Source organism: Spea bombifrons, chromosome 2, assembly GCF_027358695.1.
Source record: "Spea bombifrons isolate aSpeBom1 chromosome 2, aSpeBom1.2.pri, whole genome shotgun sequence".
Classification (NCBI taxonomy): Eukaryota; Metazoa; Chordata; class Amphibia; order Anura; family Pelobatidae; genus Spea; species Spea bombifrons.
Genome location: NC_071088.1, coordinates 39,833,934 through 39,859,583, shown reverse-complemented (window position 1 = coordinate 39,859,583; position 25,650 = coordinate 39,833,934). Strand labels below are relative to the sequence as shown.

The 25,650-nt window shown below is 37.7% G+C and overlaps 1 protein-coding gene across 1 annotated transcript in view; it reads right to left on the bottom strand.

Moving 5' to 3' along the window:
• Nucleotides 1-23,976, bottom strand: part of LAMB3 (laminin subunit beta 3) — a 38,617-nt gene extending 14,641 nt beyond the window's left edge. Inside the window, exons 1-13 of the mRNA XM_053457584.1 lie at nucleotides 23,883-23,976; nucleotides 23,018-23,068; nucleotides 22,056-22,210; nucleotides 7,495-7,609; nucleotides 7,305-7,378; nucleotides 6,108-6,290; nucleotides 5,511-5,568; nucleotides 4,139-4,332; nucleotides 3,814-3,934; nucleotides 1,875-2,063; nucleotides 1,251-1,406; nucleotides 633-829; nucleotides 299-395 (exon numbers count right to left, since the gene is read on the bottom strand). Coding sequence (XP_053313559.1) covers nucleotides 299-395; nucleotides 633-829; nucleotides 1,251-1,406; nucleotides 1,875-2,063; nucleotides 3,814-3,934; nucleotides 4,139-4,332; nucleotides 5,511-5,568; nucleotides 6,108-6,290; nucleotides 7,305-7,378; nucleotides 7,495-7,609; nucleotides 22,056-22,210; nucleotides 23,018-23,045 — 1,567 coding nt within the window. The 5' untranslated portion in view covers nucleotides 23,046-23,068; nucleotides 23,883-23,976. The remainder of the gene's footprint in view (nucleotides 1-298; nucleotides 396-632; nucleotides 830-1,250; nucleotides 1,407-1,874; nucleotides 2,064-3,813; nucleotides 3,935-4,138; nucleotides 4,333-5,510; nucleotides 5,569-6,107; nucleotides 6,291-7,304; nucleotides 7,379-7,494; nucleotides 7,610-22,055; nucleotides 22,211-23,017; nucleotides 23,069-23,882) is intronic.
• Nucleotides 23,977-25,650: the final 1,674 nt, after the last annotated feature.

The window sequence follows — 25,650 nt, the reverse complement described above, 5'->3', positions numbered from 1 at the left end:
TAGGCCATTATATCCTGTCTCCTCTCACATCCTTAAAATGTCTATCAGAGTACAACACCTATGGTAATCATTGACACCTAAAGGAACGTATTTATAAATGAGCATTTCTGGCATCAAGTACTAACTAAGGATCCATCCATAGCGCAAGTTTTACACTGCTTTAATCTTGAGCTGCCCAAAATGTATTAACCTTTTTCCCATTTATATATCTATCTACAGGGTAAATAAACCCTTTTCACTGTATATAAGATATACCAATATGAAAAACGAATGTAAGATATAAGGTTCCCACACAAACCTCGGCATCCTGTTTGCAAGGTTCCATAAGTCCTATCTGGGCATTCTGTACACAGTCTGCCTCCAAACCCTTCTCTGCAAAGACACTGCCCTGTGACCTGCATAAAACACGTGAGGAAGTAAATTGCTATTATTTTTTCTGATCACCATAATATATAATTTGTTTCACACAGAAACATAAGGAGACAGCTGAGATTTCATATTTAGGAAATAATGAACCATAATGTTAAAAAAAGATTATATATTTGATTAATAACTAGGGTATGAATTGTCAAATGTTACAACAAAAGAGTGAATTCTATAAGGCTGAAATCGGGTTGGTGGTCTAATATTACCTGGTTACACTGGAGACTGTAAGAGTTCCTGGGGTGGCAGCCACAAAGCTGGCATCCCTTTCCACTGACAAAGTTCCAATGGTTGGAGGCACATTGGTCACATTGCAGGCCACTGACACCGGGGAGACATTGACATTGTCCTGTTTCACTGTCACACTGATGGTTACCTTGGGTTCCTTGGGGGTTACAGACACATCCTAGAATATCAGGAGGAGAAGAAAAGTTGTTGGTATGAAAATAGTCTTTTTAAAGCAATTATGCACTTATTATATATATTTCAAACATGTAGTTTCCAGATATTCTGTTAATAAAGCCCTGAAGTAGAGCTCGGGACAGCCTGTCTGAAGTTTTTCTTCTTCTAAATTTCCATTCTCTTTATTCTACGGGGCCTCCTTCAAAAACTCAAAAAATAGTTGTGTTTAATTTGATGGTCATCCTGACAAAACATGCATTGAGTTGTAATGATACATATACACACACACATTGTAGCTTTGGAGGTCTATATACGTGAATAAAACTCAGAGAAGGTGCTGGACTGCTCTCTTGTGGATGCCAGTGGAATCAAATATATATTTTAATGTTTCATGACATATTCCTGTTTGTGTCCTCATCACTTACTTGTACAGCCCTGTGGGTTGGAGGCACTAAACTGGTAATATCCAGGCTTGCACTGGTCACACCTTTCACCTCCAACATTTTCCTTACAATTGCAGCGTCCAGTCATAGAATCACAACTACCACCTTCGACACTGCCTTCAGGGTCACAGTCGCATGCTATAATAGAACAGTCGGGTTACAGTAAGCATACTTCTTGGTTTCACAGAACCATCATACGACTATGGTCATGTATAGCACTAGAACATACATGACCCTATATTTCTCAGCCGTGCTGGCCTTTGTATTGGATATTTGAATAAAAATATCTAATAACGTTCAAAAACAGCTGTTCATGCGGGAAGACTTTAAGGGATATTTTTAAGGTTTGTATTGAAATTCCATAATACGTTTGAATGGCTAACTTGGCCCTTCATAATAATTCAGGAGATAGCATCTTGAGGATCTCACTTAAAATCAATAACATCATATGTGCTGCTGAAAGCTTAGCAAGGGGTGAATTCACCAAGCGTTCTCTCCATAAAGTAGCAAGCTAATCAACATATAGAATATTGGGGATTATAGAATGGGAGAATAACCCTTCCAGGTAAATCAAGGTCTATTTTATCCTATGTTAAGGAGACTCACAGATGCAGGCATCCCTGTGATTCATGTCTCTGTTGGGATTGCGGTAATAGTCAGATTTGCATCTCTCGCAGTTTCTTCCGGTGGTTCCATCTCGACAATCTTCACAGACACCACCACTCACTCTACCGCTGGCTTCATATACAGCTGGGTCAAAGCGGCACTTGTCCGAGTGATTGTTGCAGTCACATTCTGAAATTAAGCATCAACACTTCACAGGTCTGCATATGGCAGCAATGCCACATTACATGTCAAGCATCTCCAAAAAATGGAGATATTAAAATGCATTAAGATATACATCATTGTACAAGCAAAGTTACTCACATAACAGAATTCTGACTACCATCCACCTTTGATTGCTTATAGTCTATTTATGAAACTGAGTTTTTTTCTGTATGAGAAAGGTAAATCTCACAAAAAGGGCAAACTGGATAAAAAAAATAATAAACTTGTGAATTTGCACTAATGTGGCCACATGAGGGCGCTGACACCCTGCACTAAAACAAGGCTGAGCCGAAATGTAAAAAGTTCTAAGTCTAAAGTGACTTTGGTAACTATTGAAAGGTCAACGAGTCTTCCAGCGCAGCTGATATCAGGATGTCAAAGTGGAATTTCAAATGTCTCCTGAGCTAGAAGGTCCGGAATACGTAACTGACATCAGATAAATTTAGTATACATCATAATTTTTTTCTTAATCTCCTTCCAAATTTAACTTTATGTCATTTGTTATTATTTTAATCACCAAAAGACCTCAGAGGAAAAACCAACATTATAGAAGAGTTTGTTTAACCCTTTGAGTGCCAGGGTTGGAGCATACTTTTCCTCTTGGGAGACTGGGCACATTTTGTTATGCCAGTTTCGCTAAAGTTAAATTTAGGTGACAACCACACAAAAACTTTAAACTTTATCTAGGGAAACAAGGACAAGTTAAGCTATTCATGGACACCTAGGTTAACACAAACCACAAATCCAATCACTGAAATAACAGTAACCCCCCCCCCCAAAAAAACCCACATAAATTTTAAACCAAATAGTAAAAACAATAAACAAAACAACTTTCAAACTACCACCGCCTTTGTAAATTTATCCTATAGATAGCCCATGTAGGTGACAATACACAATAAATTAGTAGTTTAGGCACACAAATGAAGAGGTTTTATTCCAAAATCACGCTAAAGACATAAAATATGTAGAAAATGCACGTCCCTCTGGCTGAGGGTGATGGGAGTTGTCCACAGATGCACATCTATTTTTTTCTTAAAAAATATATATCACAATTATCGCTTTGAAAAACGATAACTGATCCCTGCATAGTAGCACAATAACCTCATAGCAGACCAGCTGTTGGTACTTGAATCCCCCCCCCCTTCAATGGTAGCAAGCGGCCAGATTTGGCTACCTACTCAATGGACCGATCAGAACTTAATTTTTCTTTTTTTTAGTCCTAGAGAAGCTGGTCTCATGTCCCCGTTAATAGTACATATGGTTTGGCTTCCTTAAAAGAACATATGACTCAAAGAAGCCTTCTGTAAGGGTGGAAACCGATATCGTCCATTGACCTCCCTGGGCGACTCAGGGGAGATCAAAGTATCTTTATTTGGTTTAGGGATAAGTACTATCCTAGCTACAGTCACAGAATCAACAGGAATCTCACTCAGAAATATATCATTAAACAATTCCCTCAGGATGCCAATGATATGTGGGCACAGTAGCTTATAAAATTCCCCTGAGAACCTACCAGGGGCTGGCATTTTACCCTTTATGGCATGAATGATCTCCCTGTAATCAATTAGGGCATTCAAGATCTCCCTCTGGACTTTATCACGTTTTTCTATGCCTTGCTTTATGTGAAAACGATTTCCATTGTTTTGGGTTTACTTTTTTGTTATTTTTTGTTTTTTTTTTAAGTGAGATTTTTTGCCCTGTTATGCCCGATACTCACTTTTGCACTCATTTGGGTTGTTTTCTTCTGCTGGCCTCCAGGGCAGGTCATTGTACAGGTCAGCACAGCGCTCACAGTTTGAGCCAACAGTATTGTGCTGGCAAACACATGTATCATGTACCTGTGGGGAGAACATTCAAATGCTAATGAGCCAAGAAAACCAAGTACACTCGAATAAGTTTACGTAATACGTATCTATGTATCATGATGGACCTAGGTCTTTTTTCAACCTTATGTACTATGTAACTATGTAACTATGTTACAGCCACATGACTATAGTTTACCCAGGCCTTTGCTAAGATTGCGATTGTTACTGTAAGTGTACCTGAATGTCACCATATGGATCTCGGCCTTGAATACCACTCGGTACACATTGGTTTGCGTGGCCATAACAGAGGCAGGTGCCACGAACACGCATTTCATTTACAGCATAGAACGCGTTGGGCTGTCGATACCTCCGGGCGGGAAGACGTACGAGCTGCGTAAAATTAACTCTAACATTGGTAAACTCTCCAAGGCCTGAAAAAAAAAAAAGACAAAATGACTAAAAGATAAAAGAACAAAAAAAATTATAAAGGAGTAGGCAATAAAGAACACTGAAATATTTATGGATAAAACCTTTAGTAGGACAGTCTATGGAAAACACCAAAACAAAAAATAGTCATGTCTTACATGATTTTGACCTAGTTACATTTCTGTGTCTACTAAAATGTTGACATTTAAACCTTGAAATGTATGATAATGTAACATATGCCGAATGTTCATCAGCCAGATACCAAGATTAAAGTATTTCATTTAATTGACAACAGGGTGGGACCTTTAATTTAATGTAGTCATCATACCCTAAAATCTCAGATGATAAATAAATAACACTTTTTGTATAGTATGCCAAATCTTATAGGTATTTCTGTACTTTTTTTTTCTCATATATCACACAAGCGGCCATATTTTAACAGATTCCTTATTAGAAAGTTATTGTGATTAAGATGGAAATTCTTTTAAGGTTCTATCAGGGCCGGCCTTAGGGGCGTGCGACCTGTGCGGCCGCACAGGGCGCCATGGAAGCAGGGGCGCCTGCCCAGGACTTAACTTAAAACATCGGTTTTTTTTTAAACTTTAACATTATTCATGTTAAATAAAGTTCAAAAAAAAAAAAAAAAACCACAATGCTTTAATCTAAGGGGTGCCGAGCGGTTGCACCGCGGCAGAGCGAGAAGACGGATGCCTCCCGCTCTCACCGCAGGACTCTGGCAACAAGGTAAGTGAGGGGGGGTGTAGTTTGAAGGGGTAGAGGGGGGTGTCGTTTAAAGGGACAGGGGGGGGTGTAGTTTGAGGGGGGTAGTTTGAAGGGGCAGAGGGGGTGTGTAGTTTGAGGGGGCAGAGGGGGGGTAGTGAAGGGGGGGCGCCAGAGGAGTAGTCCGCACAGGGCGCTACAACGCCTAAGGCCGGCTCTGGGTTCTATGTATACTATATAATGATTCATAGTGATGATGCTGTATATACAAAATTTAAAAAACGATGCCGCCGCAAAATTGACGATTTTTAAATGTGTTATTTTTGGTGTTTGTCTGCTTTATCTAGCCAAAAGTAAATTATATTCTATAATACGTGACTAAGAAAAATATAAAATGATTACGTCTGAGATGTTTTCCTTAAAAAAATCATAATAAAAAAACAAACAAAGGTAAAGCCCTTACGATATGTTCGCTGAGATGCAGGCACTGAAGGAGCTAGTTCCATTGGACTGAATCGTACCTACAGGAGCAAACGCAGACAAATGATCACAAATACAAGAAAATTATCACTCATGTAATTAACAAAATGCAAATTGTACAAAGCATTAACCTTTTAAATGCCAGAATGTTATGAGATAACAGAACGCATTTCACCCCCTGTCACCTATAGGGTTAAAGATATTTGCAGTCATATTATTACATGGTATCTTTGATTTTAAAAAATGTGTTTTAATGCAATGCTCATTTATTTTGGTTGCAGTACTAAATGAAAAATGGTTTCTTTAATTCAATTGCTGTTTCCCTTATTGTTTAGCAAATGGGAACCTCTAAGATTTAAGGTTTTAGTTTAAGACATGTTGAACAGGACTGCGGATTATGTTGAAGTACTGTAATGAATGTTGTTTCCCATTTTAGTGAATGCAGGACAGCGTAAAAACCTGGTCAGAATAAATAGATGGCGGTAATGATACCACAGCTTCACAATATATGAGAAATTATAAATCGAACATAATGAGTGTGTTCAATGCAGGTAGTGGTTTGTTCTAGTTAGATTTTTACCTGCCCCCCCTGTGTGGGGTGTCCTTGAAGCTCCTGACACCGTACATCTTCTAGATTGTGGGGACGGCCACGGCTGATATGCGGAAAAGTGGCAGCGCAGTCATAAGCCAAGTACTGATACACCTGCCATGTCCTCCCATAGTCAGAAGAACGCTCCATCGACATGCCAGCAGGCTTAGGGCTCTAGAAGGCAAACGAGGGGGAGGAGGAGGGGTGGGGGGAAATGAGTATAAAGAAAGGCAGACAGAGGAAAAGGCAACAAATATAAGAGAAAAGGAGAGTACACGAATGAGTTAGGGTTTTTTGAAGAAAGATTACATATCTTTATATCTTTCAGTGCCAAAGGTTTGTGCAATGTTCTTAAAAACAGGTTAAAACAGGTTTAAGTGTCTGACTCCCAAAGGCCAAGGTATGTCCCACCATATTCAACTATATAATGCACAATTAAGCACATGGCTAATGGCTCATTTTTTTTGGTCCCAGGGAAAATGTGTACTTGCTGTAGGTCTGGCATTTCATTGAAACATTTTGCGCTTGCCATAGCTGGAAGTACTAAAGTGTCTCCTACAGCCTGGCATGTAAGCCTAGACTAGATCGGCTTGTATTCCATTCTTAATTACCTACAAAGCCATTCTGATAGGACTTGGGCAGAGGCAGGAGTTTGTGGTTAGAGCTGAAGTAGCCTTTGTGGGCTTGAGCCAGCCTCTAGTACAATTCCTGACTTGTTGAGAACTACTAATTGAAGGAGAAGAAATGTGTCCCCCACCCATTGACTCCTTGCATTTATAATGGAGACCTGCTGTGTGCCTGAAAAGACTCACACTGCACTATGGCTGCCTCACACACTTTGATTGTAATAATTCTACGAATTCTTTAAGCAAGTATTTTTTTGACAAAACCTGTCAAGATCTTACAGGTCTCTTCAGGTATATCCAAAACAATACATTAATGTCTTGCCTGGATTCCACATGGGTGGTGACAGTCCTAGAGTAAATGCTTACAGTTTTATGGACCACTCGCCATTAAAGAAATACTAATTTAGAAACATCAAGGTTTATTTATCTCTATACGGAACTCTTGTGACCTAGGTACATTATATCATGATATGGTTAAAGCTTTCAGGGAGTGTCAGGACAAAAAATGAATCTTTCAACTATTGTCTGAAAAGAGACATGAACAAAAAAAAACAAGCCTTACCCTAAAATCCAGAGTAATGTCACTGAGCTGAAACCTCCTGTCCAGATCAAACTGAAGAGTAACATGATCAACCCCTGATGTACAGAAAACATTACGTCTTATTGTCATTATTGTATCAGATGTAAGAAAATACTGACAGTGAGCCTGGCTGTGTACCATTAATCTACCTACTTTTAACACTGAAACATACCATTCTCAGACTGCCACCAACGCTGCTGCCCAATGGGAGATAGCACATTAACGATCCGGTGGCTAATCTCTGTAAAAGGCTCCCGAGAATCACAGCGACAGCATTTCAGTTGTGTCTGGAAAATAAACAAGTAGGCAATTTAAGAAACTTCAGTGCTGATTAGACACTTGACAATATTAGACCGGTAAGATATAACCATACTCGGAACTCTCAGGGTTTGGCCCTGAGCCTCAAGGTTTTTTTGCCCGAATCTCATAAGGGGCAGATGCTCGGGTTCACATAGTCTCACTGCTTCCTATTCTACACAGCTGGGACCATATATAATACTTACAGTTGGTGCTTTGGCTACCAGCATGTCATGGTCATACCTGGGAACGTCTCGGCTCCGGCTACCCGGAGCTTTCCCTTGCGGGACGCGGCCAGGACCTCACACTGACGGCAGTGGGAAACACCCCCATTTAGGAAAAAATGGGCGGGGAGCAGGGCGTGAACCCCGCGACCCAGAGAACCGGAGGAGCAGTGCTCATCCGGCAATCTCCGGTTCAAACCTGGAGAGTTCCCAGGTATGGTCATGGTCGATATCCCTGCTTAAGTGCAGGTGACTCAATGAAGTGTATTTAAATAATGAAAAGTCAAGGTTTTGGTTAACACATCTAGCAAGTCACTACATAGAATCTTCAAGATGGGCTAGTCAAGGATTCATTTTTCAATAGTCTCATCCCAGGGTCAGCTCTTGTAGAAAGCTCCCGAGTATGGATATCGCAGAAAATTCTGAAATTTTGATACATGTTGTCAAAAAAATGGCTGAAATGTATTGACAAGAACAAGAATACATACTAAATTAGATTCGACTGCATTGTACCACATATATACACACACATAATATATATATATATATAGAGAGAGAGAGAGAGAGAGAGAGACATATATAATATATATGTATATATATATATAAATATATATATATATATATATATTTAAGTGTGTGTATATATTAAGAATAATAATGGAAATAATAAAAGGAGGAACTATATAGCAAAATGTGTAATACTTTCATACCCACTGATATCTGAATGGTGAATAAATGGCAAATAAATATTTTAATTATCTGAGAGCTTGTAATCAGAGAAGCTTAAACAAAAGAAGAACATATCATGAACGGGTGACTAAGTGGTATTTACTGGAAATCATTTGTATAAATAATGTATATTTTTGGAAAAAGGGAGAATGTTATCTTAGGATAACAAAATGACACTTATCAGACATCACAAACAGGGATGTGTAGTGGCTTTTGCATGCCGAGCTTTACATGAAGTAGGTGAAAGGTTACTGGGTGAGGAGTCAGTCTGTACAAGGTTGAATCCAGTCTGTGTAATGTAAAAGGCTTTGTGTGATCTCCTCAGATTCCCACAGACACAGCTGTTTCACATAATACACTCCTTACACATTGAAGAATTTCTCACTGGGAGAGTGTGTTGTCTTCTTGACTAAATATTTTTTTTGTTACTACATTTGCATGTTATATAATTGGTGGATTTCTGAATTCAACGTTTCTGTTTAATGTAATCAATTTAAAAACAAAATCATAAAATCTGTAAAGACAATTTGATTATTGACTGGAGGTTAGAATATATATATATATGTAACTTAATACAAAGTGAAATAGTGTATACCGCACCTTAACTTCTTAGAGCAGAAAGACTTAAGGTTCTCTACAACTTGACATCAAAAAAAAACAATTCTGTGCATGTTTTTAATGGCTGCACACATTCATGAAAGTAAGAGCTGGCAAAACTTGTGTATTTAGACCATGAGTTGAACAAAGATCCAACTTGCAATGGCATTGCATTCTAAATACATAGACATTAATATGAAGTTGGTGCCCCCTTTGCAGCTATAACGGCTTCCACTCTTTTGGAGCATTTCTGTTGGACTTTTTGTCCATTCATTCAGTAGCGCATTTGTCAGACACCGATGTTGGACATGAAGGTTTGGTTCACAATCTCTGTTCCAGTTCATCCCACAGGTGTTCAATTGGGGCCAGTCAAGTTTTTTCACACCAAAGTCTTTATGGACTTTTCTTTGTGTACCTGGGCACAGTCATAAAACTTGTGTGTTCCCACAAAGTTGGAAGCATAGCTTTGTCCAAAATGTCTTGGTGTGCTGAAAGGGACTGCGCATAACAATCAGAGGGTTCCTTTGGGATTTTCCCCGCGACTACAGCAACTGGGAACCCTCTGCTGTACACAGGAACCCCCTGATCGCTGTGCAGGGGAACCCCAACAGGTGATGTCACCAGAGACATCCCAGAAAGCAGCTCTGATAGACAGCAATGTAATTCTATATATACATATACCGTATATAGTGGAAGGAAGGTATTTAGGACTCAGTCTATGCTCACTTCAGGACCTAGAAAATAATTACATTTACCAGTAGGCAGCACTGCAGGTGGGGGATATTTAAGGAGCCACATCTGACCTTAACTGTTAAATGCTTTTAAAGGTCAGAGCAGGAATGGCGGCACTTGACTACGCATCTACACTGGAAACATTTCAGAAATTAAAATGAAAGCCAAGTTCGCTTATTGTACCACATGCGGTTTTGGGAATTATTATCGGCATTGTACAAAATAAATATAATAACTTGGGTAATAAAATAGTTTCTAAAGAGATGATACTGCCTAGCATTACAAATATACACCAAAATCAAGTGGGCGCCTAAGGATGTTAATTAGGTCTGTTAATGGGCCAGATTAGTTACAATTTATATTATAAACTACCCAGTCATGGCATTTACAAATATTTCTATATGGTTGTTGCTATTTTTAGAACTAAGGCTGTGGGCTACAAATGTAAGTGTTACATCAGTAAGCCTATTCTGCCTAGCAGCTGGCCAGTTCAAGAACACCTGTCCATGTCACTTTTATATAGAGTCGGTTGGACAGCCAACCATGGGCAGCATGGCAGCAGTGAGCTGGCTGCTGTCCAGAGGAAAGAAGAGTTGGGACCAAATAGCTTTCAACATATGATGCCAGGCAGTTAACAAATGGATGCTGAGTCACCAACAACCTTCATATAGCGAAGGAGGATGAACTGCGGGTGCTTAAAAGGGATCGCATACTTACTGGATAAGTTACTCAATTTAGAATTCAGCACTATCACTCTGCTTTCTCCCTAACTTTTCCTCCCTGCTTCTGTTACCCTCTACTTTCCATTCATCTTTTGCCGTTTCAGAAAGTGGGAAACGCTGATTAGGAACTTTACTTTTTTTAGTTTTGTGAGTTTTTTTTTTCTTTTGTGCCTTGGTTGGTACTCATCAAGGTTTTAGATCTGACTCATATCCCTTTATTTCTTTATTCTGAAAATATGTTTTCTTTTTAATTTATTATTTAATATAAATTATAAAAATTTATATTAAGATCTGTTTAGTTTCATTGTCCAAGTAAATACTTGCTATTTTTGCTTTTATGGTGATTCATAAGCACATTAAACGCCCTCCATTGAGATGAAAGAGGACTTGTTATTGAAAAATACATGGTTCAAGAAAATTAAATGAAAGATAATGAAAAAAATAAGCTGACAACTCAGCAGTTAATATGTAGCCTAGGCATATACCGTTTAGTGAATATTGAAAAGCTAAACTAGGAATATAGAAATGTTTTCCTATTGAACTAAATGACAGGGACATTGTATGCTGTTACAATGTAGCAGAGAAGATGGGTTTTTGAGCTCGATCTCCACAGTTTACTTTATAAGGGCATCTCCTGGTAGAGAAGGTGCTTAGACTCCGTGTTTATGCTCGGTACAACCACACTGCAACTGCGATTCACTCCTTTGTCTTTCATGCCTTTACCCTCTGATTTTGCTTGGCTTTCCCTGCTACCCTGTTGATTTCAAGAAGTTAACTTTTGGTGCCCTTCAGTTGTGAATGCAAATCAACTGATCTGGTCATTTGAGATGTAGTCTTACAAATTCCGGGCCCTGCTTAGTATAGCTATGTAGGTCACTCATCCAAAACGAACGAATCATAAGTTGGCAGAATTTAATGGAGTTCAACTGGAAGGAAACTCTAGCACAGGGGTTCTCAAACTGCGGCCCTCCAGCTGCTGCAGGACTACATCTCCCACAATGCTCCTTCAGCTAAGGGGCTGGCTGAGGAGTATGGGAGATGTAGTCCTGCAGCAGCTGGAGGGCCGCAGTTTGAGAACCCCTGCTCTAGCATCTCCTTTTGATATCACCAGGTACTTACTTATTTGATCTCACTAGCTCTAATTTTCTACCATGGCTCTCTAGTTAGTAACTTCTTCTCATTCTCTTTTCCTTTCTCACTACACCACTCTGAACAAACCCACTGCAATTAGAAACTCTTTCCACCACATTGAAGATCTTCAGGCCACTGATTTCTGCATGGGACTTTTGCTACAATAAAATCCTGATTACGTCTAGCACCATAAACCTCTTTTGCTTGTTAATCAGTGCTCTCTTTAAACAGAAGCCCAGAACCTGTTAATACATATGAGAGTGTTGCAAAATGTAAACATTGCAGTACATTTAAAATCAATACTAATGGAGATTAAATGTATGTTATAAGGACAGAAGCAGGGAGACACCATGCTGTTGGGTTATTTAAACACAGGACATAACACCTGGTTACAGAAGATTCTTTATAGGGTTTACTTACCCAGAATGACTTTGTGTATATATATATATACTATAAAATAGTATATAAAATACTATAAAATAGTTAGTGATGTTATTTGCAGAAAATCCTCTTTTATAATCCACATAAAAAGGGGGATTGGTTAAAGGCCATATTTAGCACAATTCTCCTGCAAAGTAATGTGGACAGATCACCAAGAACATTACATTGATTGCTATTGGGTCTTCTCTTTATTTAGGACCTTTCCAAGAGCTTTTAGTAATATTTGGTCCTTGGTGGTTGTTGATGCTTGAAATGCTTCTCAACTTCTGATATATAGAAGTAACCCATGGACTACTTAGGATGATTTCTTGCCATATTTTAATAACTTTCTAAATTCAGTAACACAATATGGTTGGAAATAGATCTACTAGGGATACATGTTGGCATCAGGTAGGTAGAAGTACTTGGATATATTATTGTTACTAGTAGAACTTTGGATGGGTAGCTTGCAAATCCAAAGCTGTAACCAATGTACTAGATACTTAAATAATAATAATAAGCTAAATTACTACAAAAAGTTGAAATTACTCGACTATATAAAGGCATTTTTACTCCACAAAAGAGTACTTAAATTACCAGAGAATAAGATATATATATATACTTTTTTTTAATTGTCTGTATATACCATAAAACAGACAAATATCCACGGATTCTGGTGAGCAGGACTATCTTTAGTTTCCAATCCTTTTTTTGTACATTACCTAACAGTGTGTATTATTAACATGCAAGGTTATCATAAATAATCTAAATGTAAAGTCTTTTACATTCCAAATTAAATGTCTATTTGGGAAGCAGACAGACTATCTCGTTACACTTACCAGACATTAGTAGTTAAGATTAAGATGTCATCCGCCACACAAAATACACGCAAGATGAACCTGCACCTCAGTAGCCTCAAGCAAGACTCGCTTGTGGAAACGCTAATCCAATTAGTCTATCAAAAGACAGGTGAGCTACAAAGAAATTATTATCCAAAAAAATCATATCCCTCCCACCCTTATTACTTCATTCATAAGCACCTCTAGGACGCACAGAAATTACAGTTTAAGCTGATTGGCTTACATTGGCTACATCATTGAGATATTACCTACCAGTCAGGTGAGCAGGTAGGACAATCACAGACAACCTAGTGTTGATGTTTGGTAAATTACTGGGGCAAAGGTATCAGGATCAATAGAATAGTTCAGTTCTGTTACATTTTACCCCAAGGCTGATTTTGATCTCTTTATTTTTAACATCTTAGGCATTTTCTCAAATGTGTGAATATTTGATTATACCATAGTGATTATTTAAATGAATTTTGTTTGTACTTCTTTGCCCAGAGTGGTATTTTTGTCTGGGTCTCAACTGACAATATTATCATTATTATTATTATTTATTGTTTTATATAGCACCATCCTATTTTGCAGCATGTACAATGAGTAGATATTGAGAGATAGATATAAAAGTAGATATAGATATATACATGCAGCACCATGTTCAGGTTTATAACAAAATAATTAAGCTCCTAGGTGTGCTCAATGGGTCATTTAAAGACTTTTCCTGTTACCAATCCTTCTTAGGATGGAGAATGCCAGGAAAGGACATCATAGTAAGCAGCAGCATGGAGGGCTTCCAAAGATTGGGCAGCTAAGGGTGCTCCCCTGGATCAGGCATAGTTTGATAGAAATTTGTACCCTATAGTCTATGTAAGAAGCCATTTGATATTTGGCAAGATAATTATTTAAAAGATATCAACGTCATATGTAGCTCTCTACAAGAGACTATAGAAGGCTATTACTATTACAGTAATTACTATGGCTGTCAATAGGAATATGGAGAAAGGGACAGGTCTATGCTTGGCTTTACTGGCAGAAAACCCTTTTGGGACAAATACACTGAACAATATAACAGTCCTGACGGACCAAGAGCTCAGGTATAAAACAGTGGGGAAGAACATACTAGGAGTGGAAAAGGTACATCCTCTTGCCCTACTTTGCAAATGCTCATATACTTCTCAATGCCAACTACAAAACATATTTAGATGTATCCTTAGAGACAGCAAGTAATTTAGGAAAGATGCTCGAGCTTAGCACATTAGGTTGGGTTTATAGCTGACATAACAAGAAGCAATAAAACTTGACAAGTGGGAAGGTGGCTTTGTGAAGCAGTTGGCGTAGTAGTTGGGTTTCATTATTTTTACAGGACTAGTTTGCAAATGCTAAATTTACTTCTTTTAGAGCAATAAAGTCAAAATAAACCCCTTCATTTTTAAGGGATAGTCAAATGTAATTATTAGTTGTTGGAATCATTTCAAGGAAAAAGGAAAGATAATAAAACAAATATATTATTTAAATTGTTATTTTAATTTGCTCTAGGGCTGATAAGAAGAGTAAGATGTTAAAGATTTTGAAATATGCAGTGATGTTGCAGGAGAATTGAGAGTCTGCACATTTTGTACCTAACAGCTGAGAACATCTGATGGAAAAAAAAGTTGCACAAAAAAGTAATAGCTGCTTAAAAATCTCAAATATCATTTACCTAATCTGTGGCGTAGAGGAGTAAAATGTAAGGAAGACACAGTAAGGATGTAGATGGAGAACATTTAACTCCAACTCAAACTTGGAGGACTGCATGATGGCTACTAAGGGTGTGAGTTGTTGGGCAGACTAGATGGGCCAAATGGTTCTTATCTGCCGTCACTCTATATTTCTATGTTTTGTGCCAAACGGAAAGAAGTTTGATATTTTGCAAATAGAAAAAAAGAATATGTGGGTTATAAGTGTATCCCTATTGACCACTGATTTTGTTAAAAGACTCTTATTCTTACTCCACATACAATATCCAGTCCTGTCTCAAATATATTTTTCAGAAAAGAAATACATAGAAAAATTATAAAAGGTCCATTGAAAAGGATCCTGACAGAAATGCTTTCTAAAGCCATTCTTACTATATATCCCAGTAGCAATTTGTAAAAAGTATTTTATTCCTTGAGCGCCAGGGTGGAGGGCACATTTTCCCACAAGGGAAATCTGCCAATTTGAACACTACAACCTTCAGTAAAGAAATTAAAAATATACTTTTGATCCTTGGAAATATATATTTTTTATATATAAAGTCATCAGCTTAACGGCAACAGCAACAGCAACAGACTGGGAATGAAAATTGGATCTGGCACTTTAAGGTCAGTGGCAAATAAATGACATGCTACACTTTTTGTATGTTAAATTTTTGCGGAATGCACTTGTGTGAATCCAGCAGTTGCCTGCACGCTAAATCATTGGATCGCCTTACAAGCGGCCATAATTAGCTTATTTAAAGAGATTGAAGCATAATGCCCTTTCCCCTGGACAGAATTATCTCTTTACCTTCTAACCATTAGTCTGCTGGTTTACAACAGGGTCAGCTGTGTCTGTTCTTGAGTCATTACTACTGTGAAGCAAGCAGTCTAGTCACGTACCATCATCCTGCATCTGATGTTACATAAAGCTGCAGACTGAGATTGTGAAACCCAAACCTCAAAATATTAAAAATTAAGCACATTATACCCACACTGGGCAGCACAACGTACCATTAGATCTGTCACCACTAGGGTCAAACAAAACTTGTCTTGTGTACCAGAATCGTTGGAGAAAAAGATTTTGGGTCGATAGTTTTGGACAGAAAAAAACTACAACGAGATGATATATATATATAGATATATATCTATATTCTAAAAAAGTCATAGGCAAAAAAACACAGATAAATATGTGATTTCAGCTGGAAAGTCTCAAACATGCAAATACCAAACTGGCAAACAGACTTTGAAGAAGCACGAACTACCTTATCTGTTACTAATTTAGAAACAGCTTGAAGAGTTTCATGTGAAAATTATCACAGTCATGCCAAAGTGTTTAATAGAGTCAGGTATTTTTATAGAGGTGATGAAGGCTTGATCACAACTCAGTAAGATATTTGGGCCTGTGTCAAACAGGCTCTTCTAGCACCATCCACGGTCACCTTGTATGGTAGGCCAGAGGCCAAACTCAGTTGTTTTTCATATATCAGCAATGACAACCTCATGTTCAGTGAATTTATTTGGTGGGCTAAAAGGTCCTCTCAGAGGGGTGAAAGGGTGGTTCCCAGAACACAAAAACACAAAAATATCCTTTCAAAATGTCGTTTAAGATTATCTCTATTAGGTAGCAAATAGAGATAATACAATGAGGTACAGCTTTAATTACATCTCAATATTCTAAACAAACCATGTAATTGTAAATTTGTAAATTATTATAAATAATGTAAATTGCATTATTTGTAAATTTTAAATAAGCCATATACATGTATTAACATCTACATTATGTTTATATCATGGGGAAAGCTCCTGCTCACTTGATCTGTATAATTGTTCCTTCTAATTGATTTGTTTCTGAGATTCTGATTGTTGCTGATTCAGGATAGATAGTAGTGGTGCTTACACAGGTATCTGCCATTGTCAGTTTTCATGAGGTAAACTTTTAAGCTCAACAAATTTCCTGAGATATGTACCTTAGGAGATCACTTGCTGCCGTCTATTGTTGTCAGCGATGATGCTTGAATGTGGCATTGTGTCCTGGGGCAGGTACTGACAGCAGGTGCTATCGGTGCCATTGAGGTTCTGATTTCCTAACTCCCCAGGGACAACCATGATGTTGTTGTGAAGGGTTCAACCATATTGGGGCTTCTGAGTAGGTACATGCACAGGTCTCCTCTAGCCTATAGCACCTGACACAGTTCAATATAAAGATTTAGACTGTTAGTAAGTTTGAACAGGTACTCAAGAGTTAATGTAAAGTGCCGGAGGGGGGGGGGACTCTTCTTACTGCTGTGGTGCCATGCCCAGCCCTAAGGCTGCAAGCATGTCTGTATTCCCAACCTGCAGCTTCTTGGAAACACCTATCCAATATCTGCGTTGACAATTTTTTTTTTTAGAAAATGTGTTAAATCTCTCATTTATCTCTCAGTTATTTTATTGTAAGTGTAAATAAAATCCTCTGCTGCCAAATACAAAGATGTAGGGTTTTACATATTTACTATTTACTTATGGATACTTAAGCAAATTTGGACCCATATGATATGTACTAGTTTGATAAGTTGAATACAATGGGCTTCAAATGACTGATCCTGCTGTTGTGGGACTACAGCTCCCCTGACGCTTAGGTAGGCATAATCACCGGCATTGCAAGTGAAGTGCTACTTGTTAAAAGAAGACTTATTAAACTTTGGTAAAAACCGATGGAATAAGATTTGGAGATTACTTTTGCTGAAACAGTAAATAGTAATGTCTGCCTCTAAAACGCCATTTAATGAGTGTCCGGCAGTGATCAAGCAGAGGAAGCAGTTGCAACAGGACCCAAAAACCCATAAAGACCATATAATTATCACCCAAAAGGTATGTATTCAATATAGGTTACTATACTGAGCCTTCAGCTACCATGAATTAAAAACAAATAGTTGCGCCAGACGACATCAGGATCACCCAAGGATATCCATGAATGTATAAAATAAATTTAGTAAACGTCCGAGGACAATAAAATCAAAAGAACGAAAACACAAACAGAAAGGCTAAACCGCTAAGCTGCAGCACCCAGCTACGCTTGGATTTATTATTTGAAACTATATGGGATTGTAGCCTCTCCATTTGTTTTTTTTTTACCATTAAAGATGTCTTCGAACTATAGAGTTAATCAAACTGGATCTGGACACACACACAAGTTAAAGAAAACAAAGGGCACCCTAAAATGTAACTTGAAAGTATTTTTGCTCTGGAAGCAATCCAAAAGAGAAGGAGTTTGCAAAATAGCGCACTTCGATACAATTCATTTTGGCACAAAACCCAGACAGTACACATTGATGGTTTAAGATCAGCAACCAATGACCTTTGGGTCTTCTGGTAAATTGAGCTGCGTGTGTGCAGCCAGCTAACTTTATATCTGAGACAAGTGGATACATTAAAATCCTCCATTCTTCACAACAAAAATAAGTACGTTCTGTATCTATGTATGGAGACTTTACAAACACAGCTTTCTACGTTGTGTCGTATAAAAAACACAATTCAGAACTCAGCCAAGTGGGTTTTTTCCACAGAGAGGAAGTTCATTTCAAAATAAGAGTGATGTGAACTTTGGAATAATTAGCTTTGGCACAAGACAAGCATGAAAAGTTACTCACAGCTAACTTCATATACTGTAATGTTTAAAGGGTATATCATCGCTCTTTTTTTTGGTTTGACAAGCTGTTTTAATAATTTAGTTATAGTAAATATGGAGAAGTTAAAAGTTCCCCTTTAAGTAAGAAAAAAAGCCCAAGGGATGGTGAAACAAAGCAGCTGCATGGTGGCAAACTTTGTTTTAAGGAGCCTCTTGAAGAATGAGAGGAATAAATCTATAAAAGGGTGACCCAAAACTCCTCAAAAAGCTGTGTAGTCTTAAGTGTTTTGTTTTCAATAAACCTAGGAGCTGCTCTGGGTTATAGAGCCCGTGCTTCAACATATTCAGACAACCCACTTCTCATCTCCACCCCTATTTGTTTTCTAGTAGAAGACGCCATAACAACAAGGAGCAGGGTTTTAAATAATTTAAAACCATGCCACTTCTCATCGCCATAAATAAGTAGTTGGTTTAACAATGGTGTCCATCATTGGTTATCTAGCAAGGTTCACAGAGATCTTCTGTGAGATGTCCTGCTTCTGTGTAACTTTTGTCACTGTATACACTGATACCTGCGGAGAATTTAGCAGCCCAAATCCATACTAACAAAACAACTAACAAGAAGCAAGAGAAGGGCGGTACATAGCAAAATATCTTCTATCATAGCTGCCATCCAGTAGAGATGTACAAATCTTAAAATGGGAGGCACAGGCCGCTCTTCTTAGTATCTCATTATTGCCAAGATGTAGTCGTTTCAGGGTGTCATTTGGCTTTCTAGACCTTGCTGCAACTCAACCCATAGTGTTAATCTACTGATATTTTATACTGTATGTACAAAATTGTTTCCTGGATTGTCTCTTACAACTGACCATGGCTTATTCATTACCAGCCGGGATATCACTGTTGAACATGCATGTTTTACTATCTAAATGTAGAAAATGACACACGCAACTGTAAACTATGAAGAAACAATAAACATTGTATTCCATGCATAGTGAAAATGTAATGTGCCCGTCGAACCACTGGTATAGTCATACTGAAGGCTCTGATACTTAGTGCTAAAGAGCAAGGGCAAAAAGTGGGCCATTGAAGGGGTGTGTTGGGATAGCTGGATTATTGATTGGATGGAAACAGAAGGATGGACTCGAGTGATTTGTTTGGCAGGCTAGAGTAAATCTGGCAGATTGAGAGGGCCGAGGTGTAAATCAAGGTCACAGAAAGGTGCTTGGGTGGTATTTAAGATGAAATAAGAGTCATATTACCGAGTGTTTTGTATCTCAGTAACAAGACTTAAAGTTGTATCCTGGAGCATATAAAACACCAATGTAAGGACTGGCATAATGTCTGATTTTGAATAACAACAATTTAATTGCAATATAAATGCATCAACTAGAGCCTTGGTGATGTACTACATAAAAACATGGAGAACATGGCACATTGGAGAGAGATTTCCCAGGTTAGAGAATTATGAGAAATGAAAGTGATTCCGAAAGTAAGGAACTCATATGGTGGGACAGTGAGTGATACAAGAAAAGGTAGTAAATAATAATAGTAAATAATAATAATTATAGTAAATAATAAGAGAACCTTGAGTCATTTACTTACTTAGGATGCAACAGAGATGACAAATGGTGAAGCCATGAAAGAAAGCATTGAACAAAAGGTTTAAAGGTGGTATGAGATCCATAATTATGTTTTGCCATTAGGACTTGAAGGGAATATACTAATTTTTGTGTCTTTATGACATATAAATGCCTCTTTCTACATGATGGATTATTTTTGTCATGTTGCTATTTTCCATTAAGATCAAAAAGGCTTAGATTATATCCCTTGCTTATTGACCCAAGGCAAAGGCATACAGGCCAAGTGAGGCAGAAGGCATTTGCTGCAGACTGGCAGAACAGAGTCCAAAATCTATTCAGCTCTACAAGGGTCACGTAGACCAGACAAGTTACAAAATAGGTCTATAGTTCCTCCCATGTAACTCTGTGCAAGGTTCAGTGCCCTTGCAGCTAGTGAATCAGTATTATTTGAGGCTAAGTTGAATGATTCATTCACTATTAATATAACACATCATTGACCCTTATTTGTTGCCTTCTAATTATGCAATACTTTTAAAATTATACTTATAGGTAAAGTATATAAAATAGGAAAATGCCATTAGCTTGTAAAAAGGTGTAGAATAGATGTAGAGTGACGTCAACATTCACGCTAACATTTAATTTAAACAATTGCTAGAGAGAGCTATACCCATAAGAAGATTTTCCAAATTATTTGAATTACTAGCCGCAATTAAAAAGAAATGTTTTGTAAGACTACACGTAGTGCTTCCTCTCCGAACTAAGTACTATGCAAGGGTTAACCAAGTTTTTAATGGACATGGCCAAGTATTCCAGAGAAAGACTAGATCTGTTATCTAGGGCATTAAGGTATGTCTGTCCAAACTAAGGCCCAATGAGAATGAAGCACCATGACATTCAATGTGAATGTCAAACCAGTTTATGTCATCAAACGTGGTGTAGAGCCAGAAAATGACCATGATTGCCAGCTTGTCCCGATACGAACTGGGGTTTTTAACCTGGCATCTGGCAAAGCCCTGCTGTTCACAACTACTTATCTTAATAATATTTTAATATATTTTAATAATAATAATATAATAATATTTCACTTCTTAAAATTTTCAAATTCTTTCAATATTCCAAACAACCATGATCTTTTAATCCATAATATAAATACAGCAAAAATTAATATTGCCAATATTAGGGAAACAAGTGGCCACCAAGTAGTACAATATAAATACTTCCCAACCAAATGCAGCGGCAACCAAAGATAAACATTCTCCGAATGTTCAATATGATATGAATCCACTAAGGGGCTGCCTTTGCACAATTGCTTTTACTAAAGCATTAATATTTTTTTTTTTACACATGATATATAGTATTTGTTTATATTTATACATTGTTTTTTTACTTAGCATGGATGTCCCCCCCCCCCCATCTGCCTGCATGTATGTATATGGCCCAATGTATTGAAACTTATACACGGAAGTTATGCATGGACCGAATTGGATTGCGTGATGACGTGTGGAAGCAAAACTACTCATCCACTACATTGAAAACTACACATGGAAGTTATACATTTGCCATGCTGGATATGGTGGTGATGTATATGGAAACATACAACATTGGGGATCAAACTATGAATGTTTTTTCTCCTCCTGAAGAAGCCACATAGAGGTGAAACACATGGAGGATTAACATAGGACTTTTTTTATTGTGATATTCTTTACTGTTATGTTTATTCATTTTTATTTCTATATATTAAGCTATGGGCTTAGAAATGACCCTAAAGCTCTAAAGCTACAGGCATTTGTATGTGGACTCTATTAGCATTTTCACATGTGGTATATAGGATTTTATTTTGGATGCACCTTGGAAAACTAAAGCAATTCGAGAAGCACTTTTTATAAAGCACTTTATAAAGTCTTTTGGATCAATGTAGCATCTCCAGCTCCGTTTAGATTGTTTGCTTATCTGCACATCTCAAATCATGTGCAATATATCTTGTAAGTGTTTTGAATCGTATTAATATAAGACAAATATGTGAATTCAACACTCAGAAAACATTAGTAACATCCCTGAATTAAAACAAACTATATTATATCAAGCATCAAAATTCGGGATTATGTATAATGGAAATCTGTTCTGTAGCTACCTCTCCATATGGGGTGCAGTAGGTCTCTGGTTTCACAAGCCCACAAGTAGATGAGACTTTCAAATAGTTTGTTCTTCCAATAAGAAGGTCTCCCACTGCAGGGTAGCACGCGCCATGAAAACAGTCGTTCTGTGCGCTCAGCAGGCCCGGCAAAACTATGAAGAAGACAGCAGGTGGTTATATTTTGGTGTTTGAGATATATTATGTATTTTCAAGGCATAAGGTGCTTGTCAAAGTCCAATTGACCTGTGTGAATAATGCACTTTGCATTATGAAGGCCTAGCCTTTTTGTCCTACAAGAAAGTCTGAGCTGTTCCCGCACAGTTTCATCAGTAATATGATTTCGAGAAATTGTTTCCAATGTAACTAAAACATAACCATTGTGTACCATTTATACAATGGCATCTAAAGTTGTGACATAAAAAACACACTAATACTAAACATAGGAAAATAAAAAAGGTGATTTTGATAATGTCATCAGTATGAAATAAATAACATTTAACACTGTGTTAATAGTCTTTCAGCATTGTTTGCTGGCACCTGGTTTGCTTACGGACGATGGATAAACCAGTATTTTATTTACTTTATGGGCTTTGAATAGTTATATGAATCCCAGTCAAAGGATTCTAATGACTTGTATTAAATGAATTTTGTTCAGAAATGTATTTACTGTAAATTATTTTCAGAATGTATTAAAACATATACGGTATATCATATGTAGTATGTCTGTAATGCATATATTTGGAAAATTGTAGTGTTTATTTACTATGCATATCAAAACTTCTCAAGGTAACTCAGATTACAGCAACAATGATCCTTCATTTTTTACTGGGATTGAGAAACATGATGTAGCCTGACACTGTGTGATACAACAATGCATATTGTGAACACTGCAGAAAGTCTTATACCTGCTAGTACAGAAAAAAATAACCCGCTGTTAGGTAATGAAAAACAATCCTTACCCAGAAGTATAACGTACAGCCACATCATCCAAGGGTCTGAACGCTTCTCACCTGTACAGCGATGGACAGAAACATACACGTATTTACAGAACATTCATGGCTCCTTAGGAAATGTATCTTTCCATAAAGACCTTATATCAATTCCTAATTACTATTATTGCTACCACCCACATTTAGGGTTGTGAAAATCTCTGCTATTAGTATGTTTATTAAATTCAAGTTAAAACCACAGTCTGAAAGAACATATATTCGCTGTATGGTGGTCCAATCACAGAAGCTCTAGAGATTGTTGTTTTTCCGACTCCCATTGTTCTCACCATGTTTGTGGATGGTAGGAGTTGTGTTTGAACAGCAGTTAAAGGACTGAAATACAACGTAACAAAACTTTCCTTCTATGGCCATGACCTGTTCACAGGAGACCAGTGTCCCTAAATGATTCACGGTGGTTGCCAGTTTAGAAACAAATAGATTTAACTGGATTTTTTTAACATGAAACATGCCATCTTTGCACACAAGAACTATTCTCCATAGATATTTGTAGGGTACTCCTTTATAAAAATGTTCCCATAGACTATCCTGAAGACATCTTCCTGACGATTGCCTTCTCTGCAAACAATTCTGGCACAGAAAAAGTTGACAGAATCACATCGAGGCAATGCTAAGTGCTCATAGACTCCATTTTTCAAACCAAAATGTTTCTTTTAATTACAGTACATTAAAGGGTTGTATTGTTGTACAGGAACTCCCTCTTCGACAACCGTTTTCTTTGTGCAAACATTCAGGAAATCCTTTGTGTATAAAACCTTGACCTTAGGGCACTGAAATGAAATGAGTTAATGTGCTGATGGATTGTAGTAAGACTCACCTGGACTTTCACTTCTTCCTGATATCCAGTATTAGGAACCTGCTTCCTCCTCCACCTGAAATCCCTACTGAAATGTTCCTCCCAGGGCTTCCTATTTAAACCCCGGCTCACCTACAAGTTTCTTGAGTATATATGTGATAAGGGAGTGTGTCAGTATCCTCATCAGACGCACACACCCAAACATGGTTACTCATCACATACCAGATCGTAGACACAGCATGCCTTCTGCACAATAGACAGGTAGAACTTAATAGGATTCAGCGTACAGTCAAATCACACACCCACATGCATCTTGGTAACCCTTTCCTTGATAGTCTGCTGGCACTTTAACAACTAATGTCTATGAACAATAACAATTATGTCTATAATGCAATAACATTTGCATTATAAATACATAGGGTCCTGGTCAGGGTACTAATACTAGGCACCCAGCTACTTAAAGTGGAAATCCCATAAGATAACTTTAACAAAAACTTGGTTTTATCTTGGCTTTTTTTTCTCCAATCACCCTTCTTTTATCTGCAGACCTGAAGGTATGCTATTACTGTCAGTCATGTGATATTTTTAATAGATTTTTCCAGCTCACACACCACACCGAGTTGATTCTTTATAGCAATGCTAATGAAGTCAGGAATTAACGCTATTGATGCCACCAGAAGATGTTGGCACCTATTACAAGAATGCCCTCAAAGCAGACCGACTTGGCATAATACAATCCATTTGTGCATTTGTGGTCCACCAGACTACTCAACCCAGAAAAGTAGTGGCTGATAGGACATTCATCCATTAACACAAATAATATTTCATATTAAAAGAGTCACAAAGCTGTCTTCCGAGGCAACTGCATGTACATGTTGTCAACGCGCACATATTATATTGTAAGCCCCTGCAGTGCAGTCTTGATTCAGTGTAAAGTGAGCTTCAGAAAATTCACCCATACCACAATAGTCAATTTGATATTGCTGAGTTTTTTGCAATGTTATTCACTTTGGTTCTGAATAGGTTAATGTCAGATTCATTTTAAGAAGGGCCCAAATGACATAAATAATATGCCCTCAAGATATAAAAGATCTTGTGGTTTGGCTGTCTGATTTCCGGTAGTGCTTAGTGTACCTCCCAGGGTGTGTCAGGTAGTATTCCTCATGCAGAAGTCTGCTAGGCTTACATGAATCTCACAGTCCAGCCACTTTTCCTGTGCGCCTCCATAGCAAATATGTGTCAAGACGTCACTGTACTCTTTCTGAGCTTGTTAGTATATGACAAATTCCTTAAGTTACAATTAATAACTGAACAGATTTGTAGCAATTCATATAGAGAACGTGTGTTTTTCATAGTAATTTTGTAAATAGTGATTTATTTTTAATTCACAAATATAAAATACAGCAGTGATGCCTTGAATCGGCCAATCCATCATTCAGATATTATTTTCCAGTCCACGCTGGAGTAAGATTCTTCTCAGAATCTGGGGACATTTTATGCAGTTAAATATTCAATCCTTCTTCAATTATTTTAAACCCTGTAGGGGAAAAAATAAAGGCGCTTAAGTGAAGGAGAAACTGCACCGCACCACCCCCACTGTGGCCCATTTTTTGCACCACTCTTAAATCAATAGTGCTTAGTGAGCATGTACAAGAGAGAATCCTGTAAGACCCCCTAAAACTCTCTCGGGAGCCAGCACCAGAGCTGGCTGGTGGTGAGTATGTGATGTGTGAGACTTTGCAATTAAAATTAAGGCTCATATTTTAGTACTAAAACCTAGGAGCGGTCA